Genomic DNA, 25414 nt, shown 5'->3' on the forward strand with positions numbered 1-25414 from the left:
TCTGTGTAAATGTACATGGAGAGTAGACACCAAAATATTAACTATGACCCTGTTAAAATAATTGATGATATAGCATAACGCAGACATGAAATAACCTATCAAATGAAATATTATTAGAGTCAGAGAGCTAATCTCCCATAAACCCTGGGAATTTTATGCAAAGGAGCTATTATTTTAAATTAATTTTTCATTATCTTTTTCCATCTTATTATTTCATAAGTGAGAAATCCATTAAAAATCCTGCCAAAAACTATATAGAATGGTTAGTTTTCTAGCGCTGAGACTTTCACACCATGGGAGCATCTTGATGTCCCTGGGGAAAAAAGGAAAAGTGACATAGTGATCAAATATTATTTATATATTTCATTAAGACTTAGAAGGACACTTGTAATTTTCATATTTATTTCGTGTTATATTTAAATGAACCAAAAGGCAATGTTGTACAATAAATTTTATAAAAGAAAATCATTTGTTACATGTTACATTAACCAAATGCCCCATTTTTAAAAAAGAAAACCCTATAAACTTTATCAGGGGCAGATCCTTCTCTCTCTCCTTACTCACAAGAGTAATCCAGCTGACTGCAGTGGGACTCTTTTGTCTGAGTAAGGGGAGCAGAATTATCCCCCCAGAATGTAATTTCTTTTATATTACTTGCAGTCTCATTTCATAATGTATATAACAATTTTATTTATAAGGCATAAATACGAAAAACAGCTCAATATGTTCATCGTTATTTTAATTGAGTAACACTGTCTAGTACACTTTATTCAATTACACCAAGGATTACAATGTACCTATATCTTTAATATTTTTAAATACAAAAGTCTATCATATAGTATACAGCATATACTAGTGTGGTAACTGGTTCACAAGATTGACCACCATATTCTTGCAGGTCAGTACGGTCAAAATTTCACCTAACGTATATTCTCTATGTAGGACTTTATGGATCCACCTGCCATGAATTGCTGTACTTACGGAATCGGATGCTGGGTAAAACATGTCAGGGCTCATTGCATTATGTTAATTATTTTAAGACAATAGCTCTTAGCCAGATTTGTAACAGTGCTGGTAATACTGTTAAAAATGCTGTGGTTTCTAAATTATCACTTTTTAACATGAATCTTTAATGTCTAGATACCACCCAATGAAAAATGCAGCCCTCTGTTACCACACTGTCTCCATCTAGCAGCACCTTAGTCCAAGGAAGAAGTTTGATATTAGAAAAGGGCCCAAACCAGAACATTTGGATCATGATCTGCACTCCTGCAAAATTCAGAGTTGTGCAGATCCAAGACTAAGATTAGGGGCTGATCTTTATAAGATATACATGGATGTGACACCCAATCATATATAAGAAATTCGTGTTTTTTTTGCTGAAAGATCAATGGTGGCTGATGTCTCCTATCCATAAATAAAACATAGTGCATGAATAGTTCTCCAACGAGGAGGAGGAACTGATGCAAATTTAAAATGGTCATATATCTTCTCTTCCCACTCAGCTTTTCATTCACTTTTTTCAACCACCAAAGGTGAAAGGTGAGGGAGTGGCACACCTGAAATACCCACCAGCGATGAGCAATGTGGCACACCTGCATAACCAGGTTGGGAACTGCTTCTAAATAAATCAAAGTATCCTATTTATGGGTGTTCATTAAGAAAAGTTTCCTCTTTTTAAAATAGGAAGGGCAGGATCATGTTATTTCCTGAAAAGAGCTTTTAAAATGTCTATTTATTCCTATCTGACTCAAGAGAAATATTGTACAGGTATTTGTTTTCTTTAGGCATGGGTTAAATAGGCTACTTAGGTCATAATTTGAGTCTTCCCTTAACCTGTAGCCCTGATTCAGGCTAAAGCATTAAATCAATGTTTCTGGCAGGACATGCTGACCAAGTAGACCGCTTGCTGTACAATAGAGTCACAATGTTATTCTTTAAGTTCAATATTCATACTGAAGCTAAATAACCCCTGTGTAGAATGTATTGCATTAATAGCAAGTTTCCACTAGTGCTGAAAAACTGTGCCCTTAATATAAGTGCTCAGTAGCCTGCTATTTGGTAAGCACTCAAACCTGTAAAGAAGGCGTGTTGAAAATAATCCAAATTGGTTACCTACTATGCTGTGATTTATATTATGGATTAAAAATATCAAAATTAATCAATTCTATTAATCTACATTCTAAAAGGCACGAAGACTTGTGACAAAATTATAACTGTTCAGATTACATTCGCAAGAACCGCAACAGAGCAATAGGTGTCACTTGGATTTGCCAGTTCAGTTGGCTGGAAGGAGTGAAATCAAGACATTTTCATTGTCTGTGGAGGTAAAGAATACCCTTTTGGCAGGGAGCATTTGCCAACTCTTCACAAATGTTATTCCAATGTAAGCCACTGAAACCTCTGTTGATTGCTTTAAAACATAATCTTTTTGGTCTGCAGCACATGGCACTTCACCTAAGTACTCAGTGATAATAAAACGGGTCTCAGGGCAAGACCAGGTAATAAAGAGCCCTCATTGAATCTGAACATAGGAATGAGCTGCTTTCATGATCACACAATCTGCTTTCAATCAAATGATCAAGGAATACATAAATACTACAAAGCAAATAAAATACATTCATATTTTTTCACATTGTAGAGTGCTTTAATATTTCTCTTGGCTCCCTAATGAAATGCATATAGCACATTCCCCTCTATACAGTGCAAATGCCAAGTATCCATATCTTCATTAAATGCCACACAGCTGAGACAACTTTCCTCTTTTGTCTGGATCCCCATCAGTTTCCAATTTTGTAAAATGATTTATTGATTCTCTGGGGGGGGAACACACTTCTAAAATTTGAACTGAGTTACCATAACTCTGCCAGGTGTTTTGTTATTTAAAAGAATACTCTTCAAAAATTTATCTTTGTCATTTACACTATTCACCAGATATCTCAGCACATTCTTCCCCAGCAAATTGTTACAATTTTGCCACAAGGTGTTTAAAATACATAATGAAATATCTGGAATGTATATACACAGTTGGAATTCATGGGGCTGTCCACAGATTCATGATTTCATAGTACAAATGGGAACCACAATGACCAGGATAACTGTACAAGCTGCAGCCGCAATCAGGGCAGCTATCTTGCAGACTTTTGCTCTTCTGAACTCAGCTTCTTTGCGTTTTAATAAGGAATCATAGCCTGGAGTATAAATGTCTTCCATCCAGTATTCTAAGTTGTTTGGATTTAAAGATTCTTGAGTCTAAAAGTCAAAAGGAAAAAAAATTAATTCTCTGGGCTCTGTCAGAATAATTCAGGCAGGACTGAAGCTTTCCAAGGTTGGTTGTGTGTCTACTGTAGAGATAAAGTCAGGTTAATGCTGCTGTCTCACTGTCACAATCTTTCCCTCTACCAGCTTCATGAACTCGCTGAAACAGACGGCAACATATTGCCAAGTCATAACAACACCCCGTGGCTCCAAAGTCTCTTATGTATTATTGGGTTCCTGAAAACTTTGTTGGGTCTAAGTAAAACCTCTTTAATCCATTGAATAATTGAGGTGGTCATTAGTCTATTATCATTTGTAAGATTATTAAAACCTACTTGATGGGAAAACTTTTCTTAACTGGCTCATAAACTCAGTTTTACAGAGATAACCCTAACCTCGTTACTAGGACCTGCATGACAAGAGAAGTCTCCTCATCTTCCTCATACAATTTCTTGGATGGCTATTGTCTAGCGATGAACAGTGCATTGTACATAATGGTCCAAGTAAGGTAGAAGTTTTTGTGCGTGTGTTTATTTTAGAAAGACACACCTCCATCATAATGTACCACATTTTTCTCCTCTCCTTTTAAAGCCCAATGATCCCCTCTACAGATAGAAACCCACAGGATGTACCAAACCAAGACAAAAATTACCACAGAAACCCCAGCGTACAGTAATGTCTAGAGGTGGGCTACCAATCATGTGAATCTTCGGAACATGGCCAAGCCCAGTCAGACCATTAGGAGAACTCAGGGCATCTCCACAAAAGGTGAGCCTCTTTCCTGTGATTTTTAGGCTCCTCTCCCCACCATGACTGTACATTTGGCTTAGTGGCCATGCTGCTATTAGCCCTCCAGTTCACAGATGCAGACTGCTTCCCCCTTGCAAGATCTGAATATATAATACTGCAACTATCAGCAGAAATTTTAAACAAGTACCATGGGTTTTCTATGTGATCATGCAGGGCAGTGTGGCTACTTCCCAGCTTCTACCTTTTCTACGCAGCTACATCCTCCAAAATTATGTAGACCCACAACTATACTGGTGCTCACTATGAGTTTCCATATGCTTGGTGGTGAGGGGAGGAGAAGTGGGCATGCAGCATACATTCTACTCCCATGTATCACACCTTCATATTCAGAATTTCACCATCTTCATGCATGGATGCCTTTTTGTACCCCAGTATTTGATCCTTAGGGCACAATCTGTATGTTTCACTGGCAGTAATATACAGTGCTGATTGCTCATGTTTTAATGGTTTAATTTCTGTTATGTTTCACACTATTCTAATAGTACATTTAAAAACTAATAGACTTTGCCACTGAACCATTCAGGGTACGTCTACACTGCAATTAGACAACCGTAGTGAGCCCATGCCAGCAGATTTGGGCTCGTGGGGCTTGGGCTTCAGGGCTGTTTCATTGCAATGAAGACTTCCAGGCTTGGGCTGCAGGTTTTTAATTGCAGTGTAGACATACTCATAGTTTCTTCTAAATGTAATATGATTGAATGAAAAGGTGAGAGCTAGAGTTGGCTGAAAAACAGAAAAAAATTTTGTGAAAAATGGCAAAATTCCAGAGGGGTTTCCATTTTGCAGGGTTCAAAATGGAAGAACGTTTGGCGTGTATTTTTATATATATATATATATATATATATATATATATATATATATATATATATATATATAATATGTATACGAACAAATCTGAATTTTCTTTTTTCCCTTTCCTCTCCTTTTTGCTAGTGAGTGCAGTAAAATGAATAATGTCCAGGTTTCTTGGTGGTGGTGGAGGGGGGCACCTACTTTGTCATTTTTCTTTCTGCCACATGGTAACTTTTCCAAAGTTGAGGAAATTTTTAAAAGTTACAAAGCGGCAAAAGGAAAAAGTGGAAAAGCCCTAAGCATCATTCCTTCCATAACACTCAACTGTAAAAAAGAATAAAGAAAAAAAGGCAGGAAAGGGAAAACAAAACAAATTTCAAAATTTAAAACCATTTTGATGAAAAATCGAACATTCTGAAAAAAATGAAAGCTTTTTGCAAAAGTTTTAAGTTTCGAAAAAAGCCTCTTTTGTTTGAGAAATACATAAATAAATAAATGATGCTTTTCAAATTTCTAGTGAGATCGTCATGTTATAGTTGTTTCAGGTTTTGTACTCCATTATAGCCCTGATCCAAAGCTCATTGAACAGAAAGACTCCTATGGGCTTCAGTGGACTTTGGATCAAGCCCTTCATTGGCTAATTCAGGTATTGTAGCTAATGTCTGGAAGCTTGCTCCTCCCATTTACTTTATGCACTGAGTTACTTTGGCCTGTGGAAAAAGTGATTTTACAGCTACTATAGCAACACTTAGACAATTAGAATCAAGTAACAGTTAACATTGTTTAACGGAGAGCTATCTGCCAGTGCCACTCAGCCACAAATCAGACTATTGGCGCAGTCTGAGTTGGCACATGCGTACTCTTTCTCTGCTCTGCCTATTCTATTCTTCTGAACATATAGGATGTTGAAAAATGAATGTGACTTGTTCTTTGAAGGCTTCAGAAAGTAGGATTCTTGTACCCTGGTTCCTCATAAGAATAGCAGAGCAGTGGGATCTCATGGACACCCAACGTATATGTCATATGGAATATACATATGTTCTCCCTTGTAGTTTGAAAACAGTCTTGTGAGTGGGTCAGCCAGCTGAGAATCTTCACCTAGAGGAAGCTGAAGCCTTCGTTTTATAGAGGCAAGAGGACTGACAGGTTTATAAAGCTCTGAAAGGCATGTTAAATTAAAACAAAACTGTGCTGTACTTTCAAGGCAACTAATTTTGGACCTACCGACCTTGATATTGACCTGTTACTGACCTCAGGAGGAAGAAGCATTAGTAAAAAAAAAAAAGCCCATTACTGTTAATCAGCTCTTTTTCCATTTCATTGCCAGCCATAAGAATTTTGATTAAAGCATAATGTATTTACATTCAGTTCTAATAAAGTCAGTCGCTGGGAAGAAAACACACATCAGTGAGTGTCTGTTTCCAGGTTAAGTTTGTCAGTAAGCTTCATTATAGGGTCTAGACATGGGCTTTGCAGAGCAGACGTAGTAATCTGACAGTTCTTTGGAGGCAAAGGAGCAAGTTGTTGCTATTGCGTCATGGTAATACAAAGTACACGTGACTGTCAAAATATACTGACTGGTTTCTCTGGTCTGCTAAGATCACTTAAGTAGCCTTAAAATGGCCAGAGACAGCTGGTGGAGAACTCTGCCATCAGAGAGTTTCCCCTATGCAAAGAGAGTCAAGTCCTGTGGCAGCTGACACTGTCCTTTCCTCCCCTAGCACAGTGGGAGGAGAGCTCATGTCAGGGATATTCTGGGGGTGGGAGTGTAGTGCTGGGGTCTTCCACCATGCCTGATCCTCCACTAGTGTAAGGTCTGTTATGCCACCTGTATGCCTGTATGCTTCAAACCATCCGGTGGAGCACGGGTTCACTGCTCTATCTTGACGTTTATCTATCCGCCATGCATCCTTCTCCACCGGAGAACCGGCAGGATTTGGAAGCCAGGGTGGGTGAGCAGCTGTGGAGATGGACAGGACTGTTCCGGTGTCTCTCCCTGCGAGGGAGGGCGCTGGTGCTGGACCAGCTAGTCCTGTCCATGCTCTGGCACTGGCTCAACACGCTGAGCCCGGCCCCAAGGATCCTGGCCAGGCTCCAGAGGATGGCTTTGGAGTTCTTCTGGCCGGGGCTGCACTGGGTCTCTGCAGGGGTTCTGAGTCTTCCCCTGGAGGAGGGAGGACAGGGCCTGGTTTGCCTGTGAAGCCAGGTCCATGTCTTCCACCTCCAGACCCTGCAGAGGCTCCTTTATGATGCATGTAGCCCGGTGCGGAGCACGTTGGCGCACGCCTTCCTCCGCTGCCTCCGAGGGCTCAGATATGACCGGCAGCTCTTTTTTCCCCATCGGAGAGGTCTTCCAAGAGACCTCTCCGAGCTGCCGGTCTTCTACCGGGACCTCCTCCGGACCTGGAAGCTTTTTTCGGCGACCAGGTCCTTTGTGGCCACCGAGGGGTTGGACCTCCTCGCAGAGCCCCTGCTACACAACCTCGATCTACGTGTGCAGGTGGCGGCGTCTCCCTCGATGTGTCGGAAGTTGGTCCTGGCAGAAACCACCAGAGTTGAAGACCTCCTGGACTACGACAGTGGGGACTGGGTGGCGCCCCGCGTGCTCAGTCGACGCATGGGGCTTTTCACCCTTCCGACCCCTAGGAGCGTACTCCAGGAGGTGGAGGCCGCCTTGTCACCCAATTCTCTCGTTTTCCTGCGGCGAACGCTGCGAGAGGGTGCTCCCCACCCACCCCTCGCCTCTGGCCCTCCAGACATTTTTCTTCGGCCCCTGTTCTGCGAGCCCCCACAGCCTCCCCGCTCCCATACCCCGAGCCGGCTGCATACCCTGCAGCTGGTCTGGTTTCGAACCGTGCCCAGAAACCATCTATACACTCTTGTGCTCCACACACTGCACTTCCTCACCCTTGCGTCCCACCCCAACACCAAGTAGTGGGACTATCTTCCACCTAAAGAGGGTGAGGAGCCCCGGTGGGCCAGCCTTTATTCCACCTTGATCCCACAGCCCACCGGGGACATCAGTTGGCAGCTCCTTCATGGAGCCGTGAGCACGGGCATGCACCTGGCGTGGTTCACCCCATACCTGAGGCCTGCTCCTTTTGCGGTGTGAAGGAGAACCTGGCGCACGCCTATCCTGAATGCACCAGGTTGCAGCCCCTATTACAGCTCCTCCAGAACCTCTTGTTGAGGTTCTGGCTGCACTTCTCCCCACACCTGTTCCTCTTTGCACACCCTATCCGAGGCCCCAAGAAGTCGCGAGACCTCCTCATCAACCTCCTCCTGGCCCTGGCCAAAGTTTCCATCTATAATACTAGGAGGAGGATGTTGGATGAGGAGATGCTCTGCGACAGTGAGGCCTATTTCTGTTCCTCTCTAGTTTCACGCATCCGGGCAGAGTTCCACTGGGCAGCGTCCACTGGCTCCCTTGACAGCTTTGAGGAGCAGTGGGGGCTGTCTGGGGTTCTCTGCTCAGTGTCCCCATCCGGTATCCTCATTTTGAACCTATGACCTTCACTCCGACCCCTGTTTTTCATTAGTTGTCCCCCGCAATCAGTTGGTCCCTGGGTCCAGTGGTCCCTCCCGCTAGGCTGGGGGAGTGGCCGTTAGCAGTGGGCGGACTTGTGCCCGCCCACCTCCCCGGTTTTCCAATATGACCCGTATGCCAGTGACCCCCTGCTGCTTTAAATTCCACAGGGGCCAGGCAGCCAAAGATCAGAGAAACTCAACCAGCTCCCCATGGCCATCATTCTCCACTACAGCACAATTCAAACACAGTGGAGAATTAGAGCTGTCTCACTCTTGATATCAGATTGTGTAAGGTACATGAAGTGATGCTGGTGGCATTCTTAGCCCTGCAGTGCTCCATATGGGGAAATAATCCATATTTTGGTCTAAAAAATTGCTTATCCCATGTTCTACACTCATGAAATCCAAGCTGATTTCTCATGTAACAGTCTGTCTTGTGTTTTGTCACCAAATGTTAGTCTCTGTGTGACTGCCTTAGCATGGTTTGAATGGCATTTTATACATTTCTCTGTGAAATTAGTGATCAAACGTTTTCTTGCTAATTACATTTCAGTCCTTTTCACTGGAGGTGGGATCAAAATTTGGATCCAGATTTAGAATATCCCAAAGTTCGGGAATACTCAGTTCCGTAGTTTTGGTTCAGTCTACTATGAAGGTAGGGACCATGTGCCATGCAGGTTGGGATTTCAAACACCCCAGGGTCTGAGAATGTTTGGATCAATGTTTGGGTTTTGGACCCATGTCCTTTAATAGTTCACCCTGCTCTGTTTGTTGCATGTACACAAGTCCAGAGTGCATGCTGGTAGTTCTCTAGCAAGATCTAGGAAGCAGTTCTTCATGAGACTATTGTTCTCATATTCACTCCAGATGCCATAACAACGATGTTCAATTTTAAAAGAGTTTTTAAAATGTCTCCCTTCATTATTTTTAGTGAATTTCATGCTTGTGAAGAGGGCTAGACTGACAGCCCTACATGCTCGTTCTCTATGTACAATATGCACAGAACATGTACAGTCGAATCAGCAGCAATGCCGCTTCTCTGCCCCACCCCACCTTACTAACGCACATCAAAACTGACCTAGAATAACCACCATTTGGGGGATAAATGCTCAGTTCATTCTCTACGTCCATTCATTCTTTAACCGCTCTTGCGAGACGTCTAACGAGGTTCCAGCGGTGGTGGTGGTGGTTTTATAGACAACTGTCCACTAGGAAATGGACTGAAACCATCAACTATTTCAAAGGTCACAGAACAGTGATAGAACGTTAACAGTTGTTCTTCACCACTGGTCTGGGATGGATCTTGAGCCAGCAAAGTAAAAGTTGAAGGCTTAACTTCCTGCGCTATCTAAATGCCCCATTAAATAAACATTCTGGTAAACATCCTTCACAATTGTGTCACTAAAATGAAACAAACAGGACTCACTTGTAGATCCAAAGCTGCAAGCTTGCCTTTATCTCCTGAGTTCCTGGTATATTCTTCTATGGTCCATGATGGCTGGGCACGTTTAACTTCAGCCAGTTCTGTCAACCTCATGTCTGTGTAGAGTGGGTTGCTTTTCATATGTGACTTGAGTGATGCAGGGTAGGGATGAGGACTAAAGACTTGTTCAATCAAGAAAGCATCTTTTGGTTGTTTAGAGAGTCTATGTGGCTGTGGGATTTCATACTGCCTGTCTGCCTGCAACGAGGTTCAAAAGAATTTCAGAGAATAAAGAGGACTTTGGGGGGGTTAAATATGAGAAGGGAGAGAGATTTTTTTTTCACCTCTACAGCTCGAGACTGCCTAAGCCATGATAACAAACCCACAAACCAGAGCCACGCTTTCAGCTGGCCTTAATCCAACCTCCATCCTTGCTCTCACCAATAGACTGATTTTCACAAGCACAAACCTGCATTCGCACTATTGTGGGCACAAAGTTAGAGGTAGCAGCTGAAAAGTTGATCCTAGTACTGCTTACAGGTTAGATAAACTGCTCTGGGATGCTTCTGCTGTAGAGAAGACTCGCTGAACTGGAAAGCCTTTGGACTAAGGGCTGTTTGAAGACACTCCTCTACCAAGGGAACTCTGCTCCCCACACTGACACTGACTGGAAGGGGAACCATACTACATGAACAGTCACCCTTACACCAGACTTTCCACAATGCTGCTCCAGTGTTAGCGATGTTCATTTGATCACATTCTAATTAGTGATCAGGGCATTTCTAAAGGTCCAGAGGATCACGCTGGCTCGGATAAACCTATGAAAGTTTGGATGCTTCAAATTACTGAGGGTCCCTCCCCACCGTGTTTCTACAACCTTCCAATAAGGCTTTGGTTTCTTCTCCCTTATTTCACACACATCCACTAAACCCCTGGTTCTCCCTTCTCCCCAGGAAGTCTCTGACCCCACCCCATTCCCTCCAAGAACTCCTCCTTCACAGGCCACAGCACACCCTGCAATGTGTTCCTGACTTCTGAAGAAATGTTGCAAGACCCAGCAGCCCTGTCTGTTGGGCCCTAATCTCAGTGAAATACAAATTGCTCAGTAGAGGAGCCAAGGTTTAAATTTAGCAGCAATCAGAGGGGCTGCTGACCAGGGATAGAATTTCCAAAGGTGGGAGTGGTTAGTTGCAGGGAGGAAGGAACCACGTCCTCCTGGGTAACTGAAACGGAACCGCAGCAATGGTGTAGTCTAGACAATGGAGACTTAAAACACATGTTAGGAGAGATGTAAATGACTGTGAAAGTCAGAGGAAAAAGGAGGTGTAATAACAGTTTGTATTTTAGTGTACGCATACTAGGATTTTTTCTTAGGAGAGTCAGAGCAAGTCATATCTTTTTCTGGTTTTTTTAAATCTATAATTTTTGAAAGAAGATACCAAAATGGACTTTTTACTATATCCCTTTTAAAAAAAAGAGTATTGCAGATGGTCACAATTTTCCTTACGCTCTTTTCACTTGTTTAATTATTCCGTGTCCTTATACCACCAGTGATCATGATATGAATGACTTTCTCTCCTGAACCTGCCATTCAAACCTGTCCCTTTCTAAAGAGCTGGTTGCTTTCAGGAACAGCTTGACCATTTCATACTGTGCAGTTGCCAAGGAAGTATAGGTAAGAAATCATTCAATTATGATAACTATGAAGACTAGCATAATACAGTAGGCAGAGTATTACCAAGCCCTGAAGCTTCATATATCACCAAAGACAATCATAGCTAGAGTGGTTTAAAAAAAAAAAAAAAAAGCTTATTATGTAGGTTTAAATAGAAATTACCTCTTTGGATTTCCTGTGCCAGTCCTTAGTTTCAACTCCACCTCTGTCTTTCATCTCCTCTTCTGTCATGCCAACTTGGTTGGTATATGTGATAGCTCTCCAGTCTCGAGGAGAGTTGGAAATACTTGCTATTTTGGATTCAGTGGCGCTGTTCTCCTCAGTCAGTGACCGTGAGGACCTCCTGGTAAATAAACTTTTTTTTAAGGCTTTTACCCGAAGACTTTCGCTGTTACTTCCGCTGGCATCAGAACAGCACCAGTCAGGGTTATTCTCCAATTTGCCTCCGTGAGAAGCATTATGACACTGAAATACCCGTGGAGAGGTGCTCTCATCTGACTGAACCTCACTCGTCAGGGAATTAAGATCTATTTGTACATTGACCTTCTCTGGCTGCTGAATTTTTTCATCCAACTTATTTAGTTTTCCCAGGACTTGGGAGATTTCTTCTCTGACGCCTGACAGAGATTCTAGTTTCTTTTCTATTTCACCAATCCTGAGAACTAACTTGCAGACACTAGTTTTTAGTTCATCATCTGTATTGTTGATATCTGCCCGGACCACTTTATCTAGCTTGTTACTAGAATTCCCATTGGTTATTTTAGTTAAATTGTGTTCAGGAGAGCTTTCACAGTCAGATTTACGTACCTGAGACAGTGACCCAGTGCTGTTGTAACAGGAGGATTGCATAACTCCTGTAGATCCACAGATGCTCATATCGTCCAGAAACCGAAAAATGTCACTGATATCATCACTCACAATTTCAGAGTCATCATCTGATTGCTTTAGAGAGTGCCTCTCACCATACTTAGTTTGGCTTGGAGCACATAACTCCTTGCATTTTTTGTGTTCCAACCCTTGCTGCTCTGTTTGTGTCCCAACACTGGTGGTTTTGTCAATGCTTAGCAGCTGAACAGAAGTGCAGTTAATGCTTTTATCCCTAAACTTTTTGATTGGCTCGTGTTTCTCCATGTCTACGATGGAGGGAATTTCCTTGGGTTTGTGTCCATTTTGTTTCACGGCATAGTTAGCCTGCATAATCGGTGTTTGATCCTTGGGATTAAGATAGGTTTGGTGCCTATCTGCTGCAGGAAAACTTGGTGACTGGTTGTTTGAACTCTGATATCGCTGCTTCTCTTCAGCTTGCTTCCTATTGAAAAAGGATCTTTCAAAATCAGGTACCTCCTCTGTGTTTAAGCTCCAGCTTTTTGCTGGCCATGCAGCTTGTTTAATCGGTTTTCCTGCCCATCTTTTTGTATCTTGGGGTCCAAGTATAGTGGTTGGGCCAAAGTATGTAGAAGCTTGGAGATCATCTAAGCTTTCATGTTTTACTCGTCTTTTGTCTGGTATCGGAGAATAAACTGGGTTCAAGTACTGGCTGCTGTACGGCATTTCAAAACTGTGGTTGAAGAAACCCTGTTTGGAGATTTCTTTCCTGTTCTGAGGCTCTACATGTCCATCTTCTGGTTTTTTATTGGGCAGCATTAAATTGGGAGATATTGTGATAAGATTATGAAAATCTTCCTTGAATATGTTCCTTTTCTGTACACATGATTGCAACACAAATGGCTCATCATTTGAAATAAAAGTCTCTTTTATAGCTGCATTGATAGGCAATGAGTCCTGGTCAGAGATTGATTCGTTCTCAATGTTCATTGGGAAGTATGTGCTCTGCATTTCACAGGGCGGAGAGTTAACAATGGAATAGGATGCTAGTGCCTGCAGCCTATCAAGCGAGGCAGCTCGGCCTTTCATTTCCTTATTAACACCAAGCAAAAAGTTAGGTTCTGAAGTAGGTACAAATTGTTGACAATCTTTACAATCCACCTTCCTGCATTTGGAAGACCTTCTACCTGAGTAGCCCCTGTTAAACTCTCTGTCTCTCAGCTCACAATTAGTCACACAATCCACCACGTTGCATATTTCTGTGTCAGACCTGCAGGACTCAACTGATTCTTTCTTCCTCATTTTTTGTCGTGCAACAGGGAGTTTTTCCTTGGCCACTCCCCCATTCATTTGTATGAGGTTGAATATTGTTACTATATCTGCTGCAACCATGATTTTCTTTGATTGCTGATTGTTTACAGTGCATCTCATTTTGTCTTTGAACAAAGTCGCTGGGAAATTAGGATCCAAGCAAGCTGTGTAAAAGAGCACACTTCTGAGCTTGGCTAGCTGGGACAAATCAAACCTTGCACACAGCGATTTGCAGAGATCCTGATAAGAAACGGTGTTTTGCTTGGTATCCAGCTCTTCCAGAATCTTCACCAGGAAGAGCGAGGATTCCTGGTTGGTCTCCATGCTTGATGTGTGCTAAGTTTTCTTGTTTAGTCTGAAAACGGTACTCCAGTTCTGCAGTTCACACAACAGCAAACAGAAAAGATGGTAAATCCCCTTTAGATCAAATCCAGGACATTCTTTCAGCCATACACGGAATTTGACTAACCAGCCATACAAATTTAGGGCTAGGTCGTGCAACCTGTCCTCATGTTGGTGAGCACTTACACACACACCCAAAGGGTGAAATCCTGGTTCCATAGAAGTAAATGGGAGTTTTGCCATTGAAGTCAGTGGGACCAGGATTTCACCCAAATAATCTCATTGACATCAATGGGTGTGCTCATATGTGAGCAGTCACCGACATGAGTAAGGGTTGCTCAATCTATCCCTAAAATATCAACACAAGCTACACAGACATGAGAAAGCTGCTGACATAAAATCCTAACATACTTGCTAATGGACTTTCTCAAAATGGCTTATGAATCTGTAAGAGGATTTGAAAGGTTCAGATGTGGCTATAATTGCAGTACCTCACTCTTAAATCAAAAAGCAGCCCCCACATTACGTGAAGCACAGATGTTTCCACATCTGATTTGCCAGTGACACTCAGGAAGGCTCAGGTAACCAAACTATGAGATGCTGGGAGGAGTTAGCTGAGCAGTTTACTTGAGCAAATAATCCTGACATGGAATTGTGTATTTTTATGATCTTTTTTGGTGCTTTGCAGAAATGGGTTTTCCTAACTTTGAGACTCAAGGACTGTGAGTTTAAGATAACCCACCACACTTGTAAGCCTAGGAGAAGCTTGCTTCAGGAATAAAATGTGGACTAATGTTAGAAAGGGGAAGAAATAGTTTAAAAATATATTCCCACTAGATCTTGAAACCCATCCAGGAAATGAGAGATGGCTGACTGCCAGTTGGCTTAGTTTGAAGAATGGGCTATTTCAAGGGCAGAGAACGTCCTCGACTATGACATACTACCAGAGAAACATGGGGAATGGAGCCCCATTTGCCATCCATAAACGGCAGGAGAATGGTGGAAATGGACACTTATATGGATAACCAGAATAACCAGACTTATCGTACATAAAACTAACAAACATGTTGGAAGGGATATAAAGCCTTGTGCTTTCAGGTCCTAAGCCAATTTCTAACTATTAGGGATTAGGATGAGATCTTCATTGGGGGGGAAGATTATACACCTACCTACTCTTTGGTTTCTTGCACCTTCATCTGAATATTTTGTGCTGACATACTGGATTAGATGGACCATGGATGGGTCTGATCCAATCTGGCAATTTCTATGTTTGGTCACAATCTTTGTATTATTCTTATTTACAGGAATGGCAAAAATCCTTCCCCAAAGTGCTGTGGTATCTCCCCATTCTCTCTCCTCTCTAGTCCAGCCCTTAAAACTATTCTCCCCACCATATAAACTGCTGTGTATCTACCCAAATGGCAAAGCATCAAAGATATGAAGTCAGGTTTGTGGTATTTTTCTTTTAAATTATCTGTAAGAAAGTCATCTCCCAGTCAGAAATGTCAGGACTTTTTGAGTGCTGCTCTAGAACACGGGATTTCTTTTCAGCGTGTTGTAGCCTTTCATCTTGAACTGACACTACACACTAGTATAATGACAGGTTTCAGAGTAGCAGCCGTGTTAGTCTGTATTCGCAAAGAGAAAAGGAGGACTCAGTCTCTAAGGTGCCACAAGTACTCCTTTTCTTTTTACACACTAGTAATCCACTGTCAGTGTCAGAGGCCAGCATATATCCGCATCAGTAGCAAATGCCACAGCAGCATCTTCCAAAGGAAGAGTCTAGGTTGCCTTTATGAATCAAATGTACATTCAAACTTGCTTGTTGATTTAAGAAGCACCTTCCAGCTGGCCCGATATGCTGGAAATTGCGCAGCTGCAGTACAAGCCAGCAGTCCTGCTGAACGCAAACCCGACTTTCAGAGACCCATAGACCTGGGGATTCTCCTGGGCTGCTACTGTTTGTATGTTTGCTTTTAAGAGCTGGGTGGCAAGAGAGTAGCGCTGAAAGTAATACTTCAGCTCTACACCACAAATTAAGTGTGTGTAGACAAACCTGTACTAGCTTTAATTTAGCAGATGGGGTAACAATGGTAGTGAGGAAGTGGCAGTATGGGCTTCACTATGGCCTAGCTATCTCTCCCCCCAGCCTGCCAGGGAAACCGGGTGTGTACTTGGGTTGCTGGCCCATGCTCGGGTCCATACCGGCACTTTGTTACTGTGCTAGCTAGATTAAAGCTACAATGACACTTTCATTTGGGGTGTAGACATACCCTTTGGGCTACAGGAGGATGGGTACATCCCTTTTCTCTTCATTAGTGTGTGCTCCACGGCACAACCTCTTCATCAACACTTCTTTGTATTCCTCTGATGTGTCACCATTTGAAAGTGAGACTTTCACGAAGTGTTGGGCCCAAATAATTCTAACTGCCAGCAAAAATACAACATACTTGGAGAGTTTACTTCACATGAAACAGTTCGGGGAGGGGGGGGAATGTAATCCCCAGTGGAAAGCTGCCTCTTCAAGAGGCCATGGGGATGCCTGGTGTTGAAAGTCAAATATGGCCACACTGCTCTGCCAGCCCAGCAGACTTGAAATGTGCCATTTTCACCACCAACATGCAAAAGACCAGAAAAGGCAAAACCTTATCTTCAATAAGTCTTCACAGCTTCTCTCAAGCCCTCGTGTGGATACGCATTTTCAAATTTAAATACACAGAATACCCCCCCTGTTATGCCACTGCCTTCTCTCCATACAGGCCCCTGCTACAGGCTCATTTCCTTCCCAATGCGTGCAAACAGTGAGTCACTAATGGTAAGTTGCTTGAAAGTCGCACTCCATTCACTCCTCTAGTTCCGAATACATCCTGCCTACTCTGTCTTGAGGAGTAAGGTATTCAGGGTAAAGATTGGCTATATTTTGTGTCATGGGCTACATAGCACAAAGCTGGCACTTAACTATTATTAGAATAGCACCAAGGTATTGGTTTCCTCTATACAGATGACCAAAGCCAAAATTTGGCTCCCAAACCATCCTTCTTCATATAAGCAGAGGCAGTGTGTCCTAGTGGATAGCGCATCTGACTAGGACCCAGGACACACCTGTTCTATTCCCAGCTGTGATGCTGGGCAAGTCACTTTACCCTTCTGTGGCTCAGTTTCCCCCTGTGTAAAACTGAAGTAATGATAGTGGCCTCATTTGTAAAGTGCTTTGAGATCTACTGACAAACATTGATATAAGTATTATATTAATAAAATCAAAGTTTGGCCTGATTTTCATACTTCTACTGAGTTACTGGGAAGTCTTCATGTTCAGCACCTCTGAGAATCAGGATACTGTTTTTTTACGGGGGTGGTACAGATTAAGGAGCCTAGCTTTAGACATTCAAGTAATAACATTCTGGTCTAAAAGACAGACTGCAAAATCTGACTGAGGCTTTCCGTAAATGTGCACTATCTAGGAGCTAGAACACGTTCTCCTTTGCCTGTTCTCCATGCAGTCATATGAATGGCCTTTTGGCGTGCGTGTAACAGAGCTGCATTGCGATGGCTCATCTGGTTTTAATTTGGGTAAATTGTTTATCTTGTGTACTGATCCTCATAATATACAGACTTCATCGGAGGTACTAGAATGAGTACAGAATTTGTGAGCTTGTGCCAGAAGAATGTTATCAGTACAGTCATCCTTGCTAGAAAGACCATGCACTGGCAGACTCTGACAATGAAAATAATGTTTCAAGTCCTGTGTAAAATAGCATATTCTGTACCCCTTTTTCACATTGTCTGAGATAATAAAACCAGGCAAAGAATCTGAGCACAAACCACATCTTTATTTGGTGTTCACACCTTTTAATAGCATGTTAGCTAATGTGTGGTCTTTGTCAAGGCAAAACCCACCAGTAACTCCCTGTAGCACCTGAGACAGATGCTTTCTGAAATGACACCCAGTAAGCCATCAAATCTAAGTAACCAAGCATTTGTCCACATATTGTCTTAGTTGTCCGTTCATTCTGTCTCAAGGCAGGATGTGGAACACAATTGTATAATGTGTATATATTTATATGTGTGTGTGTATATAGAATGATTGATTGTATAAGGTATACATGCATATACATGCAGCAATGTAAAGGATCCAAAATATGTATAAGAAGATATTTTAGATTAGTGCACAAGGGTAAATCTATGTGTATGGTGTGTCAGAGGTAGATGGTTTCAGTAGTTTGTTTTCTGCTATATGGCCTCTGACCAAACGAGCTACTTAATAAAATCAAGTCATAAAAGATTAAATGTTAACACTGGGAGGGTCACTTTGAGCTAGAGAGCTTTCTCTCCTAAGAGTCAGTTTTCTCAGCCTTAATAGCACACCTATACCGTCGCACAGATACATATAGTATCATATGGCACCGCTAGTCAATGGGGGCCGAGTCTCAATGTGTTCAAATGAGCTCCAGGCTTACCACAGATCAATCCTTTTTTACCCTACATGGAGTAACACTGAATATTTCTCCCATGTTAATGTGAGAAAAAATTAACCCATTGTTGCAGAAGCAGTCCTGGAGTATTAACATTCCATCTTTCATTCCCAAGACTACTTTCTGTTCTGCAGTGGGCATGTTCTGCCTATTTTCTAGTTGTGGTAGGACTTAACTCCTCCATGCGGTTTCTCTCCTCTGACTTCTGCCCTTGTGGGAAATCTGTGTACGTTGCTCTTTGTCCTTCCCCTTGGAGGAGCCAGAATATATTTCTCTTTTTCCTAATCTCCCAAATAAGTACTCAGACTCAGATTTTGCTAATTTATCTACACTGGGAATTCAAAATCTCCAGTAGATTGTTCTCCCAGAACCACTGCTGCTTCTGCCACTACATTCAGCAGCACCCACATGTGTAAACAAATCTGCCCTCTGTTATGCCTGTAAAAGCCCATGTCCATTGTGCGAGGGCTTGGCTGTGGCAGATGAATCGCACGTGTGGCTTGACAGAGTCCCACCACTGTACTGTCATGAATAATTATCGGATAGGAGGGTTCCTTAGCTGAGCCTGAATTATGCCCACTGACTGACAATCCACATATTCTTCTCCAGCTCTTTCCTTCCTTCTTATTTGTGTTTCTGACATTTGCTCTGCCTCTTTCCCACTACCCACAGCAGGTGCAGCTAATGCACAGATGCAGTTGCTACAGCCATCATTTCCCTCGGCCGTTAATTTGCTAATAGAAAAACAGCCCTCTCTGCTTTTTTATAGTGACTAATGGGCCACCCTATAAGACTACTGCAGAGGTGATAGATTGATAGAGAGATAGACAGAGCTATATTCACATAAATTTACACACTTTGAGCTAGTTACTTCAGTACTGAAGAACATTAATTCAAATCTCCCCCCCACCACCACCACTATGCTGTTTCACTATTAATCTGAACTCATAAATCTTCAGTTTGTCCCAGTGGTGCCGGCTATAACCCACACTGCCACAGCCCCCACACAGAATGCTGAAATGGGCTGTCGTTTGCCTTTTCTCTTGTGCTCACAAACCCATCTTCATGTCACAGCATTCAGAAACCTTGCAGCACAAAGCATCTCCAGCTGCTTTTTTTTTTTTTTTTTTGACTCCTACCCCACCCGCTCTCAGGATCTCATACTCTGGAAACAATGCTTTATTGCCTCACTCCTCGGCTCTTTTGTACCCTAGTCCATGCTATTTGTAGTTGCTCCTTTCCTCCATCCACTCACAAGACCAAATCCTGCTCACAACCAGCCTCTGACATGTTGGTCTCATTTAGACTGTCACCTTGTGATTTCAGCAGCTGTGTTGACTCCCACCCTCCGGGGCAGGTAAGAAATTCTCTGCTGGCAGTGTGCCTCAGCAGAGTGATTTTTATTCACTCCTCTAGACTCTAAGAAGAAGAATGCCATACAGCCTGGGGCTTTTTCACTAGCTGTGGCCAACGGCTTTCTGTAATTCTGCATATTCTGCATAAAATGAAGCATGCTTTGTGCTCTGTGATACATAGAGCATCCTCTCTACAAATCTAAGCTGGAGTTGGGTTTGTTTTTGTTTTTTTAGATGGGCTTGGAAAGAAGTTGCTGTTTCTTGGCTACTGTGTATGAAACAAGCCTTATAAACTATTCCATTTACAAACCTGGCTTCCCAAAGAAAGCAGGATGTGCTGTTTTATGGATGTTGTACAACGCTCAGCACTCAGTCAACAACTCCCACAAAATTCAGCACCTACTGAAGTCCACCAGTGCATAAATTAAGTTTGAACTTGCAAATAAAGCCAGCATTTTCTCAAGGCCGTGTCACAGCTCAAGTTGAACGATGTTTGCCATTTGATACAGGATTTTCCTTTCACAATAATGCTCAGATTCACACTTACATTGTTCAGTTATGCAACTGAAACCCTGCATTCGGATCCTCAGTGTGACATGGAAAAGTGCAAGTTATCATTCTAAATCTGGAATGAATTACTTGATTTATTACTGCATCACTCCTTGTGGTTATTATTCAGCAATCATTGGCAATATACACACATGGAATTACTGTCCTGTCAATAACATATCAGAACTCCTTCAAGTAAATTTTTTTGCACATAACAAGGCATCCTTGCAAACTGTAACAGACACTGAAATAGCTAATCAAGTTACAAATGAGCCCCAAAATATTTCACCCTGTCTCTGGCCAACCTGGGTTTTGCTTTTCCATTTTGCAAGGTACAGAGCTAACAAAGCCGACTTTGCACAAATTGCTTTGCAGATCCAGTGATCTCTGCTTCTCTAGCCAGGGGACTAGTTATTGCCCCCTTCATCTCCCCGCCAACCCCCATTATTTCCAATCCTGCTGAGCTCCCTGGGGCTAGGTACAGTGGCACCTGGGAAAAGGCAAAGTGGTTGGAACATTATTCCCTCCATTTCTCAATAGACTGATTTGTAGCAGGATTCGAAGTGGAGCTGTCCCCAAAGTCGCCAGATGAGTTTCAACATTTTGACTCTCTCTTTCCCCTACAAGGCTGCAAAGGGAAATGATGCCTAAAATGAGCCAGGGAGACTGCAGGGCTTGTAACTTAGACTTTGGGATTCATATGTTGTTGATCCCAAGCAGGGGAACAGAAGGGGGGAGGGTCAAGGTAGACACTGGGGACTACTCCCCAAAAACCCTCACCCCCTCTCCCCTGCCCCTACCCCTAAGAAATGAGAGCTAGATACGTTCCTATGAGCTGGAAATAGTAGGGATCAGCCTGGTTGTGCAATGGGGTGCCATGGGGTGGGTGGGGGGCTCAGCCTTTGGACCCCTTTTTCTTTCTGGCAAGTCCCTCTTCTCTCAATCCCCTGCAAATAACCCCTCTTCCCCCGCCTGGCAGCACGTCCCACAGCGCCCAGGACTCCAGACTCGTACCCGCTCTGCCAAGCAACAGCCCCGGCCGGCCGGCGCATCGCTTACCTTGAAGTTGCCACCTGCCTCTTGTTTGGGTGTGTGCGTGTGTGTGTGTGTGTGTGTGTTTTCCGTTTCATGTCAGGCTTGTCTGCTGCAGCAGAGACTTTCCAGCGGGGAGGAGGAGGAGGAGGAACAGCTTCAGCTGGAAGCCACCGCAGGGTCCCATGGTGCCAGGCTGAGATTGCAAAGCGGGCAGCAGGTTGGCACTGGGGGGCGGGCGGCTGCACTGGCCAAGCGCCCCCCGCCCTGCACAGCGCGCCACTGCGGGCAGCGCCGGACGCGGCGGCGGCGGCTGCTGCTCCTGCCGCTGCCTTTGTGTGGAAGACGTCAGCGGCTCAGGACCTTCCCCAGCTAGGAGGGCCCGGGAGCCGGAGCATCGCAGGCAGAGCAGGGGGGGGGAGGGGGAGGACGCAGCCCGCTCCCCCTCCGCTGGAGAGCCGCTCCCCCCACCCCACCCCCCTTTCGTCCTCCCAGAGCTCAGCCAGGCAAGCGGGGCTGGGCTGGGGCAGAAATCCGCTGCCAAGGAAGCACCGGGCTGAGTTTGAACAAAACCCCAGCAGAGGGGCAGCTACAAGGGATGCGGCATCCAGGCTGCTGCCCCCCAGGGGCCGAATGAGCCCCCGCCTTGGGGGGCTTGTCCGCAGGCAGTGCGGACTCGCAGGCTCTCCTGGTCACTTACATCGGGTGTGTAAGGCGCAAAGAACGGGGGGGGGGGGGGGGAAGAAATCCTTGTTTGTCTGTCTAGCCCCAACTCCCTTTGCAGCCCACAGGGATCTGCAGCCGGCAGGGATGTCAGAGTGTATCGTCAGCTCATCCAGGCCCCCCCCCCCCATCCTTTCTGGAATCCCCCAGGCAAACCGGCTCCGAATCCTCCTGCCGGCCCCTAGAGTTGTCATTGGTACCCAGGTTGCATGGAGAGTCTGTCACGTGACCACAAGGTTCCCCCACCAATATGCAGGGCAGGCTGGCTTGATTTCCAAGTAAGAGCCCGTGTGCAAGTAAGGCCGGTGCAACTCACTGTAAATCACACCGCTCTGTGTGTGCGGCACCACCCAAACAGATCTAGCTCTGCAGCTGGCATCCAAAGGCCTTTCAAGAAGTGCCATGGGCCATATACTAACGAGTCTCTTAATCCACTGACCACCAGAATATTTTGAACCTAATTTAATTTCAGTCTCAGAGCCCAGCAGCACTCCATTTAGCTGTGCAAACAAACAAAAACCCTAGTCATCCAAAGAACAACGACATGCTACCGAATAGCTTCCTTTTGCACACTTGCTTTCATAGCCCTTCCCAGTCTTTCCCGGTGAGTGCAGCTGCTTGCTTGTAAGTGAACTTTTGCGGGTTTCTCAAATCAGCGAATACAGCAAAAATGAATTGACAGTGAGCAGTTCCACATCTCGAGCATCAGGAATCAGATTGTGCATTTGCATTGTAAAACTACATATTGTGGGTCTGATTCACCCAGCACCACAGCGGTGTAAATTACACGTCACTCCATTGATGTCAATGGGCCTCATTCTCCGCTGTCCAATAAAAGATATGACCTCACGCACCTTGTCTCTCAAATATCCTGGGACCGACATGGCTACCACTACACTGCACTGCATTGCCCCAGTGTAGTCATTTCCACCAAGTGCAAATTGGATGTGTGCTACATTTTCTTGTCTCCCTGTCAGAGTGACAGATAAAAAACCCTACTAAGAATAGGACCATTTTTTGGAGTCCCTTGAGCAGTGGTTCCCAAACTTCTTAGTAAGGAGACCCACCAGCTGCATTTCATCTTTTTTTTTTTTTTGTGACCCACCATTACATATATGCGCCCTGTACCCTGGCACTTCCCCTGTGGGATGAGTGCAGGGCAGGCTCACTCTCCAACATCCCCACATGGGGCCTCCCTTCTGCACTGGGCCAGGAGAAATGTACATTTACCTTAGCCAAGGCCCATTTATGAGTTAATCTAGCCCTGCATGTGGTGACCCATCTAGAGCCTTCCTGTGACCCACTGGTGATTTGGGACCCACCTTTTGGGAAACACTGCCCTAGAGAACCCTGATGATAATGGTGCAAAAGTCATGGTGCTTAGAGCATGGCTCTGGGAATCAGAAGCTCTGGGTTCTATATCCAGCTCTGACACCCACTGTGTGAGCTGGGAGAAATCACTTAGCCTCTGTAAATAGTATCCTTATCTGTAAAATGGGGATAATTATTGTGACATTCTGTACCTTGGGGGAGCACGCTATAACCCTCCACATTCCTCATCTGTATATAATTGTGATATTACATATAAAGCATGCCTTGGAAGGTATCAGGGGAAAGGTTATGATCTGCTGAAAGTCATTTCTCTATCCAAAAATGTATCTCATTAATGCATGTGAAGTTATGAGAATTTTGTTGTATGGTTGTCACTAAAACATGCTGTAAATTGGGGGACCAGCCAGATATTCGCTCCCCAGAGGCAACAGCAAGGAAAGTAGCCAACACCCAGGTGGGGTATGAAACAACCCATCAACAACCATTGTCCAGCAAGGGAGCTACAATTCAATGACTCACCTGCATGAGATCACACCAGGGGGATTGCTCAACTTTGCCTGCAGACTCAGCAGTGCCCCCCAGACATGCCTGGACTTGTGTTCTACAAGCACATAGAGTGGATTGAGGGTATAAAACTGAACACAGGGGGCCCAGGCTTGGCCCTTCTCCATCCCCCACCTATGCTGCAAGCAGCTAAGACACTGAGAAGAAGACAAGACTCCAACAGAGGAGATTGTCCCAGATTTCAAGGGTGAAATCTGTATACTAAGGACTGCAATATCCAGTGGGTAAAAACTGCTTAATCTAGTTGTTGCCCAGTCTAACAGGGTTGAGAGTTTAGCCTGCGTGGTTATATTTTATTTCTTTTGGTAACTAACTCTGACTTTTTGCCTAATACTTAATATCACTTAAAATCTGTCCTTTATAGTCAATAATTTTGTTTTACTGTTTATCTTTACCAGTGAGTTTGTATGACATGTGGGGCAAATCTGCTCAGGGTACAAAGGCTGGTGTATCTCCACTTTCCATTGTTGAAGTGGTGAACTAATTAATAAATTTGCACTGCTCATCTTGAGCAGTGCAAGATGGTATATTCCTGGGGTACAGTTCTGTGAGCTGGGGGGATTTGTCTCTGGTGCCTTTCTCTGTGTGATTCATGAGTGGCTCTGGGAGCATTCATGCAATCTAGCTGGGTGTGGGGTCTCCACAAGTGGTTGTGCTGAGTGATAACAGCGCCTGGAGGGGTTGCTGCTGGTCACTAGCAAGGCATTGTGAGAGACAGCCCAGGCTGGAGAGAGTTAAGAGGGCACAGCGGTCCCATGATCCCAGGCTGCACCCCAGGGGGATCCCGTCACAATTATTATTATTTATTTGCACTGCAGTAGCATTTAGGAGCCCCAGTCGTGAACCAGAACTCCATTGCGCTAGATGCTGTGCAAACACGGAACAAAAGGACTGTTCCTGTCCCAAGAGCTCACAGTTAAAATGGATATCACAGCTACGGTAATACTTACACACGTTCATAATGCACTTGTGAGACCCTTGGATGAAACACTTTGTACAGAAGTGAAAAGCATTACGTCTTTGTCGTGTAAGCTCAGCGAACCGTGGGACTCAGACAATCACATCCCTTTTTATTAGAAGGGATGTGAGTTGAGTAAAATTCTAGTATTTAAAGGGGGAGCCTTTTTTATGGCAATGTTTTAAAACATGTTCCATCCTTACTGCCTTTTATTTTGAAACTAGAATACTGAGCTTCCTCTGTCCCAACACACATACACAGAGCACGTTAAAAGGGATGTCCAGAGGGAGGACATACAAATGTTGTTGGACAACCTGGTGTAAAATTACTAATTTAGTATATTCTGATTTAATCTTTGTTTTCATCTTTCTGCTTTCCAAATAATCAGAAAGCTATGGGCTCTGATTGGAAGCCCTCTGAAGTCCATGGGGAGTTTTTCCATTGCCTCTGGCCTTTGAATCAGGC

General features: G+C 43.9%; 1 protein-coding gene across 3 annotated transcripts; it reads right to left on the reverse strand.

Annotated features, from left to right (window-relative positions):
* Positions 1-670: 670 nt before the first annotated feature.
* Positions 671-22576, reverse strand: MINAR1 (membrane integral NOTCH2 associated receptor 1). 3 transcript variants are annotated; one of them, XM_037911642.2, is made up of 4 exons: positions 21400-22576; positions 11649-13997; positions 9815-10069; positions 671-3252 (listed from the first exon to the last, which is right to left on the reverse strand). In XM_037911642.2, exons 2-4 carry the CDS (start codon positions 13944-13946, stop codon positions 3055-3057), a joined length of 2751 nt encoding a protein of 916 aa, XP_037767570.1. In that variant the 5' UTR covers positions 13947-13997; positions 21400-22576; the 3' UTR covers positions 671-3054. The 3 variants fall into 3 exon arrangements, with proteins under 3 accessions (XP_037767570.1, XP_043380205.1, XP_043380206.1); XM_043524270.1 differs by having other exon boundaries at positions 11649-14012; positions 21400-22174; XM_043524271.1 differs by lacking the exon at positions 9815-10069 and having other exon boundaries at positions 11649-14012; positions 21400-22176.
* Positions 22577-25414: the final 2838 nt, after the last annotated feature.

This window comes from Chelonia mydas, chromosome 10 (assembly GCF_015237465.2).
Source record: "Chelonia mydas isolate rCheMyd1 chromosome 10, rCheMyd1.pri.v2, whole genome shotgun sequence".
NCBI lineage: Eukaryota > Metazoa > Chordata > Testudines > Cheloniidae > Chelonia > Chelonia mydas.

What these genes read in the sequence shown, in the direction of transcription:
- MINAR1 (XM_037911642.2), bottom strand. Translation starts at nt 13,946, where the DNA reads ATGGAGACCAACCAGGAATCCTCGCTCTTCCTGGTGAAGATTCTGGAA. An exon ending in GGCACAGGAAATCCAAAGAG is followed by an intron (nt 10,070 to 11,648) that starts GTAATTTCTATT and finishes ACCTCGTTGCAG; the next exon opens with GCAGACAGGCAGTATGAAAT. An exon ending in TTGCAGCTTTGGATCTACAA is followed by an intron (nt 3,253 to 9,814) that starts GTGAGTCCTGTT and finishes TTTGACTTTTAG; the next exon opens with ACTCAAGAATCTTTAAATCC.